This window comes from Mandrillus leucophaeus, unplaced genomic scaffold, assembly GCF_000951045.1.
Source record: "Mandrillus leucophaeus isolate KB7577 unplaced genomic scaffold, Mleu.le_1.0 Scaffold351, whole genome shotgun sequence".
In the NCBI taxonomy this organism is placed as follows: domain Eukaryota; kingdom Metazoa; phylum Chordata; class Mammalia; order Primates; family Cercopithecidae; genus Mandrillus; species Mandrillus leucophaeus.
The window spans coordinates 1467335-1487778 of NW_012103710.1; the positions used below are offsets into that span (position 1 = coordinate 1467335).

Consider the following 20444-nt stretch of genomic DNA (forward strand, 5'->3'; position numbering starts at 1 on the left):
GTCTCATTCAGTTGCCAGGCTGGAGTGCAGTGGCACAATTTTGGCTCACTACAGGCGTGTGCCACCATACCCAGGTAATTTTTATATTTTTAGTAGAGACAGGGTTTCACCATGTTGGCCAGGATGGTCTCAATCTCTTGACTTCATGATTCGCCCACCTTGGCCTCCCAAAGTGCTGGGATTACGGGTGTGAGCCACCGTGCCTGGCCTACTATTATACTTTTTATTTTTAGATGATGTTTTAGATATTATGTATGTTTAAATTGCCTTTGGTGGAAAAAATACCTTTTGTTTCTCCAAAATATCCTATAATCTACTACAAACTTTTTTATAGATGGAAGTTTTTACTTCAGGATTTTTTTCACCAAAGAAGTAAGGAGAAAGGCTAGGGAAAAGAATAGGAAAGCAAGAGAACAAAACAGTCCACACAGCACTGTAGCTGTGCCTATGGTACTATTGGTAGCTTTTTTTTAAACTTGTTTGTTTTGTTTATCTGTTTCATTCATCTCACATTTCTGAGTATACAACATTTTGGCTTTGTGTCTTTTCAGTCTTATAATGTTATATATGTTTTAATTGCTTGCAAATAATAGTTTTCATATACGTGAAGGTACACTATTCTACTGCGACATTCAGTTCCCATTTAAAAGTCTTGGGAAGAAAAATTCTAAGTTGCTGCCAAATCAAAATAGATCATCTCCTTCTCTTGTCTGAATTATGTTTTGTGCTTGGAATTATATTGAAAAAATAACTTATAGCAATATTTCTAAAAGTCTTTTAAATAAATGAATGTCCTGTCAATTGTGTTACAGAGTTACAAATTTTGTCAAGGAAAATTACAATTGATTTTAGACCAGTTGGATCCTGGGCAACCTAAAGAGGTAAGTTTCAAGGATAGCTGTTAAGTTTCATGCAGATAGCATATATTTACCATATATGAGATTACAATCAGTAGCAACCAGGTAGTTTCCCTTGAGGCTAAAGCCTTTATGATTATGGGCAATCCTAGACCAGTATCCATGGTAAATTTTCAAGTCCAAATGAAAAGTCACAGAGTAAGGGAGGCTTTCCTTAGAGAATTGTCGTGGTTTGGAAGAGGAAATTTTTATCTTTAGCATCAATTTCAAAGGGATAAAGTTATAGGCAGTTGTCCCCCAAACTGTTCTTTCATTGTTGTTTTATATGTAACATTGTAGTTAGTCATTTCTTAAGAAAAAAGATTTTTAATTCTTTTTCTACTTTCAGAAAATGTGAACATCTTTTAAAAATAATTATTTTTAATGGTCAAATAAAAATTATGTATATTCGTCTTGTATAACATGTTTTGAAATATGTATACACTGAGGAATGGCTAAGTTGAGCTGCTCTAACATGCATTGCCTCACATACTTATCATTTTTTGTGGTGAGAACATTTAAAATCTACTCTCTTAGCAGTTTTCAAGAATAAAACATTGTTGTTAACATAGTCATCATGTCATCATGTTACACGGTAGATCTCTTGAATTTACTTCTCCTAACTGAAATTTTGTATCCTTTGACCAGCATCTACCCATGCCTCCCCTAACTATCTGAGCAATTTTGACCCATTTGTTTATTTTTTAGAAAAATTATATATATATTTTTTTAAGATAGGATCTTACTCTGTCACCCAGGCTGAAGCACAGTGGCGCAATCATGAATCACTGCAGCCTGTACCTCCCTAGGCTCAGGTGATTTTCCCACTTCAGCCTTCTAAGTAGCTGTGACTACAGATGCACGCCACTGCACCTGGAGAAATTTTGTATTTTTGGTACAGATGGGATTTTGCCACATTACTTAGGAAGATCTGGATATACTGTGCTCAAGTGATCCACCTCTTGGCCTCCCAAAATGCTGGGATTATAAATGTGAGCCACTGTGCCTGGCCAGAAAAAGGATTTTTGAGAGAAGCAATTATATTTAATTGTGTCTGTTTATATTTTAAGAGAGTGTACAAATCACTGTTTATGAAGACTTATTTCATTTGAAAGTCAGCATGAAATAGAAAATATGATAGGAATTTTTTTTTTTTTAATCTAAGCCTTTTATGTATTGGTATGCCTATCTTGCCATTTGGTCTCAATTTTTAAAATTATTTTTCTCAACCTATTAAATATAAACTGAATGAATAGTTGTGATTTACTCCTACTGAAATTTTCTAAAAAATCATAGAGAAGAATAATTTTTTTCTTCTTAGCATTTTGCATTATGATTTATTTTCTGGGTTCATACTAATAATAACATCTCTCAAAAAATATTGGAAATGAGTTTTGAATTTTTTATGATAAAAATCCTGTTGCCTTCAATTTAAATGGATGATTTGGAAATCTATACTTGTTCAGAAACCTTCATTTTGCTTCTGCAAGTAGTAAATTCTAAATGGGATTTTTTCCTAAAAATTTCCTGAAATGGAAAAATGACTTAACATTGTAAATGAATTACTAATTTTAAAAACTCTCAATATTTTCCTTACTACCTATCACAAATAAAGTTATATTGAGGAGTTCTTTCATATGAATATATAGACAGTTTCAAATATGTGTATATTCTTTGTCTTTTTTGTCTAAAAGTTGCGCCCTGATTCAGAGTGTCTGATTTGCTGAGGTTTTGGCTCCTGTCTTTTAGGCCTCACCTTTTTAATGACTAGGCTTTAGTTGTTTCAGTTGGGAAATGACCAGATTTTGAGGATGAGGCTGGAATTAGTGTGTTATTATTCACCACTTGGATATTGAGTGGGAGAAAAGCTTTGTTCCATTCTTCATTGGAGTGGAACTATTCTCTCCTACTTTCCCTTGGATCATACTGTTTTGAGTGAATTCTGATTGCATTTTGAGAAGACTGATTAAGAAGTAAACTTTCTATGAAAATACATAAATTAGATTTTGCATCCCACTACTGAGTGACTTCCTTTTTTTTTCTACCTAAGTAGTCAGAAGGCCAGAAAATATGGTATAGCACAAGTTCAAACTGATTGTTTTGTGAGAATCGTGCATATATCCTAGAATGGGAATGCTTTGCCAGGGGCATATCTGGGCAGCATTTTGAAATTAAAGTCCTCAAACTGTAGAAACGACCTAGAATAGGGAAAGCCTGTAGGACAAGGTCACTGGAAAACGTTGGTGATTCTGATTCAACTACTGTTCTTCCTCCCGTTCCACTTAGACATGATACTTAAAATCTGCTACTACATTTAGTATTTTAATTTTTGCTTTACACAAACAGCAACTGTTTTTTTCTCTGCTTAGCACTTAGTTTAAAAAATGATTTCTCAAGAGCTTTTTAATATAAAGGCATCTAATAAATCACTCTTTATAAATTATCCAGACTTTGCCTTTTAGTAGCTTGTTAAATATTGTTTTGGAAAAGTGGCGTTATTTTAGCGACTGAGTGTTAATAAAAGTCTTTTAAAAAATTGTAGGTGAGATACGAAGCCTTGCAAACATTATGTTCCGCTCCTCCATCTGATGTCCTGAACTGTGAAAATTGGACTACTCTCTGTGAAAAACTGACAGTGTCTCTTTCAGATCCTGATCCTGTGTTTAGTGTAAGAAAATGGTTATAGAAATATTAAAAATAATATGTTTTCCCACCATTCTAGAAATAAGTAGAATATGATAGTTATGACAATTTTCTTTTCTTTTTTTTTTTTTTTTGAGACCAAGTTTCATTCTTTTTGCCCAGGCTGGAGTGCAATGGCTCTGCCTCAGCTCACTTCAACCTCTGCCTCCCAGGTTCAAGTGATTCTCCTGCTTCAGCCTCCTGAGTAGCTGGGATTACAGGCATGCCACCACCACGCCCGGCTAATTTTTGTATTTTTAGCAAAGATGCTGTTTGACCATGTTGGCCAGGCTAGTCTCGAACTCCTGACCTCAGGTGATCCACCCACCTCGGCCTCCCAAAGTGCTGGGATTACAGGCATGAGCCACCATGCCTGGCCAATAGTTTTCTTTAATAGTAACTCACACGTTTATGGAACTTCAGTTTCAGCTTTCTAATTGTCAAAATTTTTCTTAAGAAAATTTTATGATTAGATTTAAAATATGGTCATACTTCATTGTCAAATAATACACTGCTACCTTGTGCATTTTGTCTCGTAAAGGAATATCCTAGTATTTTATTTCATTTTTGTTTTGCTTTTTGAGACAGGGTCTTGCTCTGTCACTCAGGCTAGAGTGCAGTGGCATGATCACAGCTCACTTCAGCCTCAACCTCCCAAACTCAAGTGACCTTCCCACCTCAGTCTCCCAGGTAGCTGGGGATTATAGGCATGCACTACCATGCCTGGCAAATTTTTGTATTTTTTGTAGAGATGGGGCCTCACCACATTGCCCAGGCTGGTCTTGAATTCCTGGGCTCAAGTGATCCTCCAGCCTCGGCCTCCCAAAGTGCTGGGATTACGGACTTGAGCCACCACGCCTGGCTGTGTCATTGCTTTTGAATAATGCTGTTTTATGATACTCTCAAATTAAAAAAAAAGAAAAAATATTTTAAAAGGATTCATGGTATATGAAAGTTTGAACTAAAAATGGTGAATTATGGTCAAAAGGACTTATAAACATTTTCCTCATGTATTTAAGTGTTTACTTAGAGATTGCTTAACTGCTTAAAGAGAGAAGCAAGAAAACTAATGCTGAGATTTTAGAAAATAATTTGAGGTGAATCATAACACAAATATAGAAAGTTTCTAAAATTGTAAAATTATGAAGTCAGATATGATTTTATTTAAAATTTGATTTGCATAAAGTTACTTTTTAGGAACAGTTATTGTTTGATGAAAAGTAAGCTTTACATGAACAAGTGCAGTAATTCTGCAGATAGTGTCTATGATGAAAATGAAGGAAAAAAACCCCTGATTATCCAAGAATTACATTTTAAACACAAATTGTATTTCCTTTTAGAGGATCTTTTCTTCCTAATTGATTTATCAGTGAAGATAGTTTTGGCTTTAAAATCGATATGATGTGTGGCATAGAATATAAGGCATGAGAAGAAGAGTTACATTTTGCTCTTTGTTCAGCAAATATGTATTGAGTATCTACAGTGTGTATCATTCTCCTTTAGACACTGGGAACACACCAGGGACAGGACACAAAATCTTTGCCCTCAGAGAACTTAGATTTCAGTAGATAACGCAGACAATAAATAAATATTTGTAAAAAAATATAAGGTATCCCAATATATTTGTCTATTTAAAATCAGTCTACCGTTAATGAAGATATGGTTATACTGGTAAACAGAAGTGGTTTGGGAATCTCTGTTTGTAATTGTTGGAAGGGGAAGAAGGTGTTTACCTAATACTTGGATGCAGTTCAACCTTGTTAACACCAGAGGGTATTGTAGACTTCTGGAACCACTCAATGATCCAAGAACTTCAAGGTGAAAAAAATGTATCTCAGGGTTATCTTTAACATTTCAAGCTCTCTAATGACAGATGCAATTGTAAATTTCCCTTTATTTTTTCTTTTACTTAATAAATACAGAATAGTAGCCTAGTAGGTTTCCTTTATTTTACAAATTATGAAATAACTTTATAAAATAGCAAATTGTAGCCATTTAAAATTGTTATGCAGCAAGGTTCAGTTTTATTACTTATGCTAATAAAATTGGAAGCAATTATTATAGAGGAGAGATGCCAATAAAATTAGTCATTTTGAAGTAGAAAACAGGGCATGGAGTTTTTTTCATTTTAAATTTGTGCTTGATCCAAATTCTTTTTGAGTTCAATTCTATTTCTTCATCTCGTCCTCTAGAGGACTCTTACATGCAACTGAGTGAAGCCTATAGGGTTGAAAAGTGTGACAGATACCTATCAGTTGCTGCAACTATAAAAATAGACTTCCCAAAGTGTTTAATATCCTTTGTTCAGTAGGAATTTCTTGGGGCTATAAGAAGATACCTTTAGTAACTTGGGGGAACTATTTCTTCTTGTAAGTGGATTATCTAAACTGATATCAACAGAGTTATTAATTTCTCCCCCCAGATTAGACTATTTAAGGCAATTTTATGTTTTTATTTAATTGAAAGTCAAATTTCACTGTTAGGATTAATCTCATCATGATATTAAAGTAGGTATAATTAAATGGATAATAATAGCTATCATTTTAAAGTAAGTCTTAGTGCCAGGCATTGTGCTAACTACATCTGTTGCCACTTTTAACTTATTTACCTTCTACTGGTTTCTATTTTGAGTTTTAATAATGTAAAAATTTAAACATAGAGTAATTTTCTTGGGAATAGGCAAAATTATTAGGAATAATTCTAAATCTTTAATTACTGAAGCTACCCATGTAAGCGATTAAAAATGATGAATTTTGGATTTGGAAATACAGGGTGTTAAAAAAAAATTGGTACTGCCTACTCTGTTCCTTTGTTTGACACCTTTATATAGTTCCTCTATGAAACCTCACCTTACCCCCTCCTCACCATGTCAATATCTACTATGACCAGATTGTGCAGTAATATCTTTCTGTTATTAGATTCACATATTAGTTTTGGTCAGTTTTAATTTTTGCTGACACAAGAGTGTGCCCTTTTTAAATAAGTACATTCTGACTCTGCTTTCTGAATGGCTTGTTTGTATTTATTTTATTTTCTGGATTTTTACTGTGTGAAAAATGTTTCATTTCTATTCTATTCTTGTAAGATCTTAGATGCAAATTTTCTGTCTCATTTCTGTAGGACCGGATTTTAAAATTCTGTGCACAGACATTTTCACTTTCTCCATTACATATGACCAAGGAAGTTTATACAAGCTTAGGTATGTTTATGAAAACATTTAAAAATGTTTTTGTCATTTGCATGTACTTAAGAATGGATAGGAAATAACTTTTTTCAGAAAGCACTGTAAATGAATGATGTAATTTTTTTATGTTTTCCCTTTTTTTTCAGCTAAGTATTTGGAGTCATACTTTCTTTCTAGGGAAAATCATATTCCTACTCTTTCAGCTGGTGTAGATATAACTAATCCTAATATGACTCGTTTACTTAAAAAGGTATCCATTTACTAGAATAAGCTTTCATTTTTATTTATTTAGTTTTATATTTGAGGGTGCTAATTTTTTGAGAACTATTGTGCACTGCTTTGTAGGTTCGTCTTCTAAATGAATATCAGAAAGAAGCTCCATCTTTCTGGATTCGTCATCCAGAGAAGTAAGTCCCCTCCCAATGTATTCCAGCCTAGAACTTAGCAGTGTTACCGCCCCATATACCTTTCAGACAGAAAGAGTAAAGACAGTCTTAATGGACTGACACGATTGGGAAGGGATTAATAAAATTTTTATTTTTATTTTTCTTAAGCTTGTCGTGTTTTATACTTAGCTATGTGAATCACAAGTACCACTTTACATCATTTATCACAAGGCAAAAAGAAAATGTAGCATTAGTTTTTTTTTTTTTTTTTTTTAACGTATCAGTGATCTGAAGATCTGCGTTAGGTTCTTATTGGTCTTTACTATTACATTTTGGGCAAGTTCCTTAAATATTCTTTAAACTTTTTCCTTTCAGCTCTAAAATTTATTCTAAGTTGTAAGAGAATCTGTGAGTCTAAAAAGGAAAGTTAAATTTGCAGATCCAGTGTTGAAGTAAAAAGAACCTGTTGTTAAAGCAGAAACATTGAGTATGAATCCTACCTATGTCATTTACTGAAACAGAGAAAATGTTTCTGAAGATTATATGCTACTTTATACAGTTTGGATGTTATCTAGCGATGGTGCTTCGTGCCTGTTACTAAGTTGTATGATAAATGCCCAATTAACTAGAACACAATTCTGTCACCAGTGGTGAGCCCATTATCTAGTATGTGATTAATGTTTACTCAATTCCATAAATATAAAGTCTACCACCAGTACTATATAAGTAATTGCATTTCTTTTTTCCCAAACCGTAAGGTATATGGAAGAAATTGTGGAGAGTACTTTGTCCTTGTTAACAGTTAAACATGATCAAAGCCATGTTGTCTCACAAAAGATTTTGGATCCGATCTACTTTTTTGCATTAGTTGATACCAAGGCTGTGTGGTTCAAAAAGTGGATGGTAAGGAAAAATAGAATATTTTTATACCTTTTAGTGCATTGCTATATCATTTTAATAAATAGCTAATGTTTGAATAGTTATTGTGTACTAAGAGTTCTAATCAGTTTTACATGTGTTAACTCATTTATTATAAAAATTTATGAGGTTGGTGGTATTAATACCCCCCATTTTTTCAGATGCAGTAACTGAGATAATGGAGAAGTTAACTTGCCCAAGATTTTTTACCTGTTAAGTGGCAGAGCCAGAATAGGATTTTAAGTGGTATTTCATTTGAATCTATTTAAGCTGAATGACTTATTCAAAATCTATTTTTTCTTTAGTGTAAAAGCTTCAAAAATTTTAAGCAGATGTGGTATAACATAAGGATTCAGTACGTATTTTTTTCGGGCTTAGGAGATATTTCTGAAAGTATTTTTTCATTTGCCTCCCTCTTGAATCTGAAGTTTGGGGAATGTGTTTAGTGTCTGAACCTGGCAATTTCTTATGAAGCTGGCACTGTCACTAATATTAAGAGTAGAGAGATCTTTATACTGTTACCTCCCTCAACCTCTGTCGAATAAGAGACGTCTGTGTTTGTCAGTAGTAGCAACAGGACTGACTTTTGTGCTCACATTGTTTTCTCTCTCATTCTGTACTGGGCACCTAGGTACTATTATTTCTTGCACTTGAGAAGAGAGGGGCTGGGGCATTCATTTACACTTCAGCACAATTTGGATGTTATCTAGCGATGGTGCTTTGTACCTTTTACTAAGTTGTATGATAAATGCCCGATTAACCAGAACACAATTCTGTCTTCAGTGGTTAACCCTTACCTGGCCTATCTAGTATGTGATTAATGTTTACTCAATTAAATTAAATTAATTTAAAATGAACCCTTTGTTCCTCACATCTAACACTTAAAGTTTTTTTTCTTGATTATCAAATTGTACCGTTATTTGAGAAAATATGCAAAATATGTAAAAACTTAAATAAAATTAAAATTTTCTAATTATACAATGCAGGGATAACAACTGTTAAGATTTTGTTTCATGTAGATATGTTGTATATACTTTTATATTTATCTGTTTAGGTCATTTTTTTTTTTAACAAAATCAGTCATATTTTACTAACTTTGTAATTAACTTTTTTTTTCATTTGACTTTCTTATTGCTAGGAGTTGATTCTTTTTTTTTTTTTGAGACGGAGTCTCGCTCTGTCGCTCAGGCTGGAGTGCTGTGGCCGGATCTCAGCTCACTGCAAGCTCCGCCTCCCGGGTTCCCGCCATTCTCATGTCTCAGCCTCCCGAGTAGCTGGGACTACAGGCGCCCGCCACCACGCCCGGCTAATTTTTTTTGTATTTTTAGTAGAGACGGGGTTTCACCGTGTTAGCCAGGATGGTCTTGATTTCCTGACCTCGTGATTCGCCCGTCTCGGCCTCCCAAAGTGCTGGGATTACAGGCGTGAGCCACCGCGCCCGGCCGAGTAGCTCGTTTTACAGGTGCCTGCCATCACGCTCGGCTAAGTTTTATATTTTTGGTAGAGGCAGGGTTTCACCATGCTGGCCAGGCTGGTCTCGAACTTCTGACCTCAGGTGATCCGCCTGCCTCGGCCTCCCGAAGTGCTGGGATTACAGATGTGAGCCACTGCGCCCGGCCTAGGAGTTGATTCTTAAGAGAATGGGGTACAAATTTATTTAAAAATCACATTCTGAAATGTGTTCTAGTATACATGAAAATTCGTCACATCCTCCTATAATTTTTGCATCTAAGGCAGGAGTTGCCAGATTTTTTATGTAAAGAGCCAGACCATAAATATTTTTGACTTTATGGGCTGTACAGTCCCTATTGCAGCTGTTCAACCCAATTGTTGTAGCTCCAGAGCATCTATACATAATAGGCAAATGAATGGACTTGACTGTTGAAGTGAATTTTTTTTGCAAAATTGGGTCTAGGCAGAATTTGATCTGAGGGCTGTAGTTTACTGACCCTGATCTAAGAGATATACTATGAGGATTTATTTTCAGAACATGTTCAATATTAAAAATAGTTTAATACTATGTCAACTTATTTCTCTTATTAAATTTGAAAAAAGGATTAATAGTTTTTGAAAACATTTTAAGCTACGAGGTTTAAAACACAAGGTTTTGATTAACCTTCAGTTAACCAAAACAGAATTTAATCAATGTTTAATTAAAAACTCTATTCCCAGCTGGGTGTGGTGGGTCACATCTGTAATCCCTCACTTTGGGAGGCCGAGGTGGGTAGATCACTTGAGGTTGGGAGTTTGAGACCAGCTTGGCCAACATAGCAAAACCCCATCTCTATTTAAAAAGCAAAAAAAAGAAAAAAAAAAGAAAAACAATACAAAAATCCTCTATTCCCTAGAATTCTGAAAAAATTTTGACTTGTATTATTCTGTTTAATATTTTTATTCTTTAAAAAGTTTTTTTTATTATACTTTAAGTTCTAGGGTACATGTGCAGAACATGCAGGTTTGTTGCATAGGTATACATGTGCCATGGTGGTTTGCTGCACCCATCAACCCGTTATCTATATTAGGTATTTCTCCTAATGCTATTCCTCCTGTAGCACCCCACCCCCCGATAGGCCCTGATGTGTGATGTTCCTCTCCCTGTGTCCATGTGTTCTCATTACTCAACTCCCAATTATGAGTGAGAACATGCTGTGTTTGGTTTTCTGTTCTTCTGATAGTTTGCTGAGAATAATGGTTTCCAGCATCATCCATTTCCCTGCAAACTCATCCTTTTTTATGGATGCATAGTATTCCATGGTGTATATGTGCCACATTTTCTTTATCCAGTCTATCACTGATGGGCATTTGGGTTGGTTCCAAGTCTATGCTATTGTGAACAGTGCTGAAATAAACGTATGTGTGCATGTGTCTTTATAGTGGAATGATTTATAATCCTTTGGGTATATACCCAGTAATGGGATTGCTGGGCCAAATGGTATTTCTAGTTCTAGATCCTTGAGGAATTGCCACACTGTCTTCCACAATGGTTGAACTAATTTACACTGCCACCAACAGTGTAAAAATGTTCCCATTTCTCCACATCCTTTCCAGCATCTGTTGTTTCCTGACTTTTTAATGATCGCCATTCTAACTGATGTGAGATGGGATCTCATTGCAGTTTTGATTTGCATTTCTCCAATGACCAGTGATAATGAGCATTTTGTCATAAGTTTGTTGGCTACGTAAGTGTGTTCTTTTGAGAAGTGTCTGTTCATATCCTTTGCCCACTTTTTGATGGAGTTATTTGTTTTCTTAATCTGTTTAAGTTCTTTGTAGATCCTGGATATTAGCCCTTTGTCAGATGAATAGATTACAAAAGTTTTCTCCCATTCTGTAGGTTGCCTGTTCACTCTGATGATAGTTTGTTTTGCTGTGCAGAAGCTCTTTAGTTTAATCAGGTCCCGTTTATCAATTTTGGCTTTTGTTGCCATTGCTTTTGGTGTTTTAGTCATGAAGTCCTTGCCCATGCCTATGTCCTAAATGGTATTGCCTAGATTTTCTTCTAGGGTTTTCATGGTTTTAGATCTTATGTTTAAGTCTTTAATCCATCTTGAGTTAAGTTTTCCCAACACCGTTTATTAAATAGGAAATCCTTTCCCCATTGCTTGTTTTTGTTAGGTTTGTCAAAAATTTATTCTTTTTTTTTGAGACGGAGTCTCTCTGTCACCCAGGCTGGAGTGCAGTGGCACAATCTCGGTTCACTGCAACCTCTTCTTCCTGGGTTCAAGCGATTCTTCTGCCTCAGCCTCCTGAGTAGCTGGGACTACAGGTGCGTGCCACCATGCCTGGCTAATTTTTATATTTTTAGTAAAGACAGGGTTTCACCATATTGGCCAGTTTGAGACTGTGCTTGAACTCCTGACCTCGTGATTCGCCCACCTCGTCCTCTCAAAGTGCTGGGATTACAGGTGTGAGCCACCGTGCCCGGCCAATATTTTTATTCCTAAGTGAAATGAAGAAACTATATTTTGAACACTAATGATATCTTATATAATCTAGCTAAAAAATATTTATAGTTTTCCCTGGCTTTGTCCAATGCTATACATTTATATGTTTTAATTACATCTATATTTTGCTCCAAGGAGAGATTTAAAGCTCTTTTGACACTTTGAATCATTTTTAATTATGGTTGGCAGAAAATGATTAGGGTACTGTCACTTTAGAGCATTTCAGTGTTGGCAGATTTCTGCACATGTAGACCATACAGTGTCCTCTTCAGTATAAGAGTTGTGCTTTTTTTTTTTTTTTTTCTTTTCCCCACTGTGTATCTTTTTTTGGATTCTGTCATATGTATACTTTTTTGGTGGTGATTTTAAAATAGTTTAGTGTGGAAATTGGACACAATTGATGGATAGAATGTTCTTCTACTGGTCGGTCACTAAATGATCTGCAAATTTTTTGATACGATTTGTATTCTTGCGATTGCTATCCTCCTAATCCAATACACACGTAAACACCTGTCATTGACTATAATGGTTTAAACCTAAGCTATGGTGTGATTTATGATGTTGTCATTGAAGATAATGCAGGAAAAATAAATTTTGAGTGGCACAGCTTGAGTATTAAATATCATTTCCTTTTAATTTTAGCATGCACATTATAGCAGAACTACAGTATTAAGACTTCTTGAAAAGAAATATAAGTCTCTGGTAAGTCTGTAATTCCTTTTTTATGTTGAGAAATAATACTACCAAAATATATATGATGTAATAACTTGAATATGCAAAGTTGCATGGTGATAATTAATATTGGATAATGAAGCAATTCGCCTTTTATGTGATCTTAAACTACCATCCTGTGGAACATAAAGTGATAACAATAGAGACTTAAAATGAATGCAGTCAGGATAGCAATTAGAAAATATGTTTTATGTATATAGTAAATTGGCTTCTATAAATAACAAGCTGGTTTGAGAGAAGCCATATTTTTAAGCAGTAGCATGTAGTTTGATTCAGATCAAGTATTAATAAAGCCATTACTTCTATAATATAGACCCATGTTTTTCAGTGAAAATTACATGGCAAAACTCATAATGATAAATACTTTTGCATTTTCAATAATTGGTTTGAGTTATACCAAATGTAGACTTAATACTCTAAAATATATTACCAAAATCATCTACATTTGTTACTACTAGTAGAACAATATGTAAGGATACTGAAAGAATTAAAAAGAAATCAGCACATCTAATAAATAATTGACAAAATGAAAAACACAAAATTTATTAAGATATTCGAATGTTATACTGATATAGCTTTGGGTCAATAAACATCGTTATGTAGTTAGGCAGAATCTTGATTTAGAAGTCACATGAAGAAAAGATTCTGGAATTGTGATTTTTGGTTGAGTGCAGTAGAGCATAAAAGGAAGGAAGGAGAACAATAATTGTTTTGTGTTTGAGAATCAAGAGAATTGAGCAGCAGAAGAAGAGAGGGATATTGAATAATAGGGTAAGAATTTATTTGTAAAGGTAAAATATACTTAAAAATTTTTAGAGAAATTGAATTTAAATAATTCTTTCTCCATATTTCATTCTTCTCTTATTCCCATTTTAAATAAAACTTTGTTTTTGCTTTATGAGCATGAACTGATCTTGCTAGAATACAGAAAGGAAAAATAAAGAACAGAATGATTTTTCCCCATGGTTTATCTACAGATAATAAATCACTGTTGCTATCACAGAGGCTCCAGTGAAAGTATTTCAAATAAGGTTTTTTACAGATTAATTCTTAAAATTGGTTTCTTATTTGAAAAGTTAACTATACCGTAACTTTTAACCTGCAAATGGAATTATGTCATTATAAATCATCTTAATATTTTATCAACCTAGTCAAATATTTTATTTTATGTATATAGTGTATCAAACTTGTTTGACATTTCAACTTCAACCTTCGTTGCTCTAAAAAGCTTTCCTAAATTTACAAAGTATCAAAATATTATTCATATTATATTTATTGTTTTAAAGTAAACTTGGCCCCACTTTTGAAAATAAACAATGGGGAAAATGATGCAAGATCTGTTTATTCCCGTTGTATTTTCAGAACCAAGGGTCAAATTTTGTGCATCTGTGATGGAAATTGCAGACCACTCCATCAATTTGTGTTTCTGTTCTATAAGAGATTCTTGTGTAAGAACTTTACTCATAGCAGCCTGTTTAGCATGATGATCTGCTGATATATTTCCTCTAGCTTCTCATCAGTGCTCTCTGATGTCGTTTTCTGCAATGATGACATATCTGCATTGTACAATATGGTAACCATGAGCCACATATGACTGCTGAAAACTTGAAATGAGACTAGAGTAAATGGGAAACTCTATTTTTAATTTTATTTAGTTTTTATTAATTTAAATTTAAATAGGCCTGTGGTTGGTGGCTACTGTATTTGTGTGGTTCTATTCTGTCTTATGTTTATGACATTTTCAGTAGGTGGCATTAAGCTATCAATTTTTGTATATGCTGTTGGTTTTTTATAGATATCCCTGAAAAAGTTAAGATAATCTTTGTTCCTATAGCATCTCAAAGACATGAACTGGTTAAAAGTTTTGGCTGTCAGCGTAAATATTTAACTTTTAATTTTTAACAATTTGAATCTTGATTCAGTCAACCCCTAAAGGAATGGTTTCTGAAACAGCTTTATTTAATGCCATTTTTACTGCTCTCTGAAAGTCATTTTAAAAAATGACTTGACGGCTTGGTCATTTAAATTCTCGCTTGGTTTTTCCTGTCTTATTTTACTTAACCTTTTTAAAAATCTCTGTCTTAGGGGTTAACAATTAAATGAACTGGCTGGTATATATTTGATAGTATAGGGCAATAAGTATCAAATACAACCCTGAATTTTATAGCAAATTTGTGTCTATTTTCACAGGGGTTAGAAAAATCATTCATTATACTCTCACCTTGACTCTTTAGACTAGTATTTAAATTCACATACTATAGATCTGCTTTCTGCTCCTGTGGTTTAAAGGGATGTCATGTAATATGATTGTTTGTGTCCTGAGATTATTCCTTTTCTTTCCTGTGATTGCTGCCTTTTCTCAAATAAAGATAGCATGTTTAAGAAGATATAAGGGAAAGAGTAGAAGGAAAAGAAGGGAGTGTAAGTAAGTGGATAGTGAAGATAAAGCTGAGTAGGAATGGTTGCAAGGAGGGTAGATTTCTAAAGCCTTGAATGAACGGAAGAGTCTTTGAGAGAGATTATTTTGGAGACAGTGTTTTGAGTTTTCAGTTAAAGAAGCTGTCTATTGTTTGTTCTTTTGTCTTCTAATTCTTTAGAGCTTCTCTTAAGTGTATTGTTTTATAAATTTTTCATGTCAAGAGTTTCCTAAAGTGTCAGTTGTTATTTTAATCCACTTCTGTTTTATTTTGTTTTTTGTTAGAAAATGGATTGAAAGTTCTAGGTAGAGATAGGGGAGAAGTATTGAAGCAAAAAGATATTTAATACATTGTGTAATAATCCAAGCAAAAGATGATGGAACCATGGAAGAAGGATAAGACAGAATTGGGATAAATGGATGGACTCAAAATACTTTATTTAGCATGTAGGATTTAGAGGACTTTTGAATGAGGGGGTTGTGATTGAGGCCTCAGACAACTGATGATTAATGTCATTCACTGAGATAAGTAACACAGTGGGAGGCACACATTTGCTGGAAAAGATAATGATTTTTAGATTTGTTAGATTTAGTCATATTTGAAATGCAGATTTCTAGGAGGCATGGGTCTGGATCCCTGACGTTTGATTTAGAAAAGACTCGTAGATATGGGAGGGGGAGGGGTCCCCAAGACAACCCCCAGGTTTAACGATTTGCTAGGAGGAATCATAGGATTCAGCATATAGTTATGCTCTCAGCTATCATTTTTAACAATGAAAGGATACAAAGAACAATCAGCAAAGAGGAAAAAGTTCATTGAGTGAAGTATGGAAGATATGAAATCGCTTCCAAGAGTCTTTTCCCCACTAGAATCACATAAGACGTGCTTGATTCTTTCAGCATTGAATTGTGGCAACTTATGTGAAATGTTATATACCAGGGAGGTTCATTAGAAACTCAGTGCCTGCATATACACCATGGAATACTATGCAGCCATAAAAAAGGATGAGTTCATGTCCTTTGTAGGGACATGGATGCAGCTGGAAACCATCATTCTCAGCAAACTATCGCAAGAACAGAAAACCAAACACCACATGTTCTCACTCATAGGTGGGAACTGAACAATGAGATCACTTGGACTAGAGAAGGGGAACATCACACACCGGGGCCTATCACGGGGAGCAGGGAGGGGGGAGGGATTGCATTGGGAGTTATACCTGATGTAAATGACGAGTTGATGGGTGCTGATGAGTTGATGGGTGCAGCACACCAACATGGCACAAGTATACATATGTAACAAACCTGCACGTTATGCACATGTACCCTAGAACTTAAAGTATAAAAAAAAAAAAAAAAAAGACACTCAGTGCCTGGTTTTTGTTTTTGAGGAAGGGCTGCTGATCACATAGAAACCCTCTGCCTCGTACATACCAGGGTCCAAGACTCCTAGAGGGAAAGCAGGTATTCCTCATAAACCACATTATTTGTGTAAACATTGTCAGCCATTCTCAGTTCTCAGAATGATGACAGCCCTCCTGAAATCCAAGTTCCTAAATGCTATCAAAATCCCACTTTGTAAGGAGGCCTTTTCTAAAGATAGAAGTCCTGCCACGTTACCTCTTTTCTGCATACAACTGAGGGCATAAAAATGAACGAGATGGGAAAATCCATTGATTCCTTGATGCTGCAATTATGAACTTGCTTCTTTTCAAACCTTCATTTTCTTTCCTATCTAAAACTTAATTAATCCTTCCTTCCACTTGGATTCCATCTGCTTCTTCCTCTTGTATGTATTTGTTTTCTATCAACTCTCCCCTTTCTCTCCTATGTAGTCAAACTCTTCCTCTCTGTTGGCTTCCCCCAGTAACATTTAAGCATAACCATATCCTTCTAACCTGAAAAAGAGTTTAATCTTGACTCTAAGATACAGTTGTTGGTCTGTTTTAAAAATTTTCCTCACTGTCTTTCCTGAAAATAAAAATTATGCTAACTGCCTTTACTTTTTCACTTCCTATTCCTTTATTTGGTATAGTCTGGCTTTATTCACCAAACTCCTCTGAAACTGATCTTGTCAAGGTCCCCAACAACTGCCTTGTTACCAGACTTAACAATTATCACACTGTATATCACTGGTAACTTCTATTTTTTTTGGGAATTAGGATAAGAGGCCATCGATGGGTAGGCAGGTGCTGAGGAAAGGGGAGAAGGTTTGAAGCCTCTGCTTGTGGAGAATGAGAGGAGGAGTTAGAATGGAGACTAATAGGAGAATCGCTGGGTACAGTAGGGGTTGGAGATCATTTTTTTATTGTGACTGTTTTCTTTGACTTATGAGATTTTTCTTTATCAACTTTTAGCAATTCTGGTATTTGAGATGGAAATAAAGACTTGATCCACTTGATATTTTGCTGGCTGGGTAGGAGGAAAAGATTCTAAGGCAAAGGAACTGGACAAGATAGTTTCTAAAGTTATGGTCATGGCCACAGAGTTTTTGCATCTTTCACTATAAAATATAAAGTATATGTTTATTTCTGTCCAATGACACCAACATTATAAACATTATTGTATTTGTTGGTCCACAAATATTTTCACAGTGTTCACCAGAGTGATGCCATAGTTAAAATGTAATTGAGGAGGCTGAGCTTTAATAGCTAGAAAGGTACTGTACTAAATATTTTTCTCAAATATTTCTCCAAAGCATTTTTACAGCTTTGACTAATTTCTTTTAATTCTTGGACTTGAGGGCTGCGAAGTTCTGGAATTAATAACTTATTATTTCATCAGATAACTACAGCCATTCAACAGTGTGTTCAGTACTTTGAACTGTGTAAGACTAGGAAAGCTGAGGAAACTTTGGAACATTCAAAGCATTGCAGTAAGTATTATTTCCTCTATTACATACTTTTAAAAATGGTAAATTTTATTAGTAAATAGAGTTTATTAGTAACTTTTATTTTTTAATGATTGTTAGTATGGTAAATGAGGTCACTTTTATTAATGACTTTGGAAAATATATTTTACACATTTATAAGATACACTATAATCATTATTTTCTGTAACAGATCTATATTTGAAATTAATATACAACCATACTGATTCTTATTAGATGCAGTTCTTCAATTCATAGTAGGGTATATAACCTAATCTGTTATATTGCAATAATATACAGTCCATTCTTTCCCCTACAGTAATGTATCAGTCATCTAATCAGGCACATATGCACTTTAATGGGAGAAAAACTTCCATAAAATGTTGTTTTTATTTTTGAACACTCCGTGTTACCCCGTGATCCTTCTTTGCTTATTCTCTGTCTGAGCTAAAATGTCCCGAATGCTTCGTAATCTGGCCCCGATTTCTCTATACGATCTCTTCTCTAGTTATTGACTAAAATGAATCTTCTCTTAGTCTTTTTTGCATACCAATGCCTATACAACATTATTTTTACTCCTACTGTCCCATCCATAATTCCCTACACTAATAGATATCTTATTTATCATGAAAGAAGAAATTGTATTTTATCAATTAATTTTTTTAGACAGAGTCTCGCTGTGTCATCCAGGCTGGAGTACAGTGGCATGATCTCGGCTCACTGCAACCTCTGCCTCCCGGGTTCAAGCAACTCTCCTGCCTCAGCCTCCCAAGTTGCTGGGAGTACAGGTGCCTGCCACCATACCCGACTAATTTTTTGTATTTTTAGTAGAGATGGAGTTTCACTGTGCCGGCCAAGCTGCTCTTGAACTCCTGACCTTGTGATCCAACCACCTTGGCCTCCCAAAGTGCTGGGATTACAGGCCTGAGCCCTTGCTCCCGGCAGAAACTGTATTGTAAATTTGAAGGCCTCCCTGCCTATTCTGAATTTTTCTTGCTTTTGCTTATGTCACACAATTTGCCATGTGAACCTGATAGCTTTTATTGTTCTGTTGTTTTTATGTTGTTTCCTTAAGCATATAGTAAGCTCTTTTGAGAGTATGATGATATCTTATACTTTTCTTCATTCTTGCGTGAATTTCTTTATCTAACTCAAAGCAAAGGGGATGGAGATAGACCAATAATTAATGGGTTTCACAAGCTAGTGTTTAGTAGGGGAGGAGAAAGTGTAGAAGTTATAATTTATTCTTCAAGAGAAGGAAAAAGACATATAAGTTCATATGTTATCTCATTTACAAACTTAGATTTTTCTAATTTCTTGATATCAAAATGTAATATTTAGCTCCTTTCCCCCCATTATTCTCTCAGCCCTCCATGGTTTTGCTCTCTTCCCTATCTACTAAAGACCTCAGGGTGCCTCACTGCATTTTTATTGTTGTTGTTGTTGCCATGTTTTTAAAAGAATTCTTGCGCATTTCTCTGTCAGAGTTTTCTGCCTGCAGTTGCCCAACTTTAGGTCCATTCAATTCTGTATCTTTTCTGGTACTCAGGAAATTAAGCAGAGAGTATATGACATGGCTTGATAGTAAATATATATTTTCTGACTTCAGTTGCTCTCTCTCTGTTGCTTTGGAATCCTCCTAGATGTTCTTTCTTCAGGGTTCCATAAGAGCTATTACAAGCCCTTGTCAGTCTCATCGAACCCTCTGCTTTGCTTCTGCCCAATTCTCTCTCAGGAGGAGGAGCCCTTGCTTACTCTTGCGTTAAGAAAAATGGAGCTTTCCAGATATGAATTCTCTAAGTGTCTTACTTCTTTGTATGCAAATATATATTTATGTGCCCTAATCAATATTTCCTTTTCTTAGCCTGCAAAGAAGAGATGTTTTGTTTTAGATTGATGTCTTGATTCTTTTATCTTCTGTGTGTGTGTGTGTCTCTAAAAAGAACCAGAACATTGCTTGTGTGTGTGTTTGTGTGTGTGTTTGTGTGTGTTTTAAGAACCAGAAGATTGTTATTATTGTGTCTCACTTTCTACTGGCACTTTTCCCTGCATCCTCTAACCTTCTCATGTGTCTTTCATATTAAAAAAATGAGCAAGTTCTTTGCTTCATTATGTGCCTTACCTCTCTGCTTCCCGTTAGAGAAGAGCTCTTCTATTCTAAGTAGTCTCTATACTCCCAGGTCCCATTCTTTACCTTATATTCACTTTTCAACCATGGAAATAAGGCTTTTATTTCTTCTGCCCCATGACCTTCCCATGTATCAGCATCTCCTCTTTCTTGTCCTACTTCTACAGCATTTGCTTTCACTCTTCGTCATGGTAACATTCTTGCTTAGAGTTCCTCATTCTCTAGTAAGTTTTTCTTGGTCACTTGAAAATCTCTTTCTTTTTCTTTGTATGTTTGTACTCATAAAGATTTT

General features: G+C 34.9%; 1 protein-coding gene across 1 annotated transcript in view; it reads left to right on the top strand.

Annotated features, from left to right (window-relative positions):
* Positions 1–20444, top strand: part of TBC1D32 (TBC1 domain family, member 32) — a 254389-nt gene that overhangs the window by 21488 nt on the left and 212457 nt on the right. Inside the window, exons 4-11 of the mRNA XM_011989387.1 lie at positions 813–881; positions 3439–3564; positions 6699–6777; positions 6909–7012; positions 7108–7169; positions 7907–8051; positions 12653–12712; positions 17940–18030. Of these exons, the coding sequence (XP_011844777.1) occupies positions 813–881; positions 3439–3564; positions 6699–6777; positions 6909–7012; positions 7108–7169; positions 7907–8051; positions 12653–12712; positions 17940–18030 (736 nt within the window). The remainder of the gene's footprint in view (positions 1–812; positions 882–3438; positions 3565–6698; positions 6778–6908; positions 7013–7107; positions 7170–7906; positions 8052–12652; positions 12713–17939; positions 18031–20444) is intronic.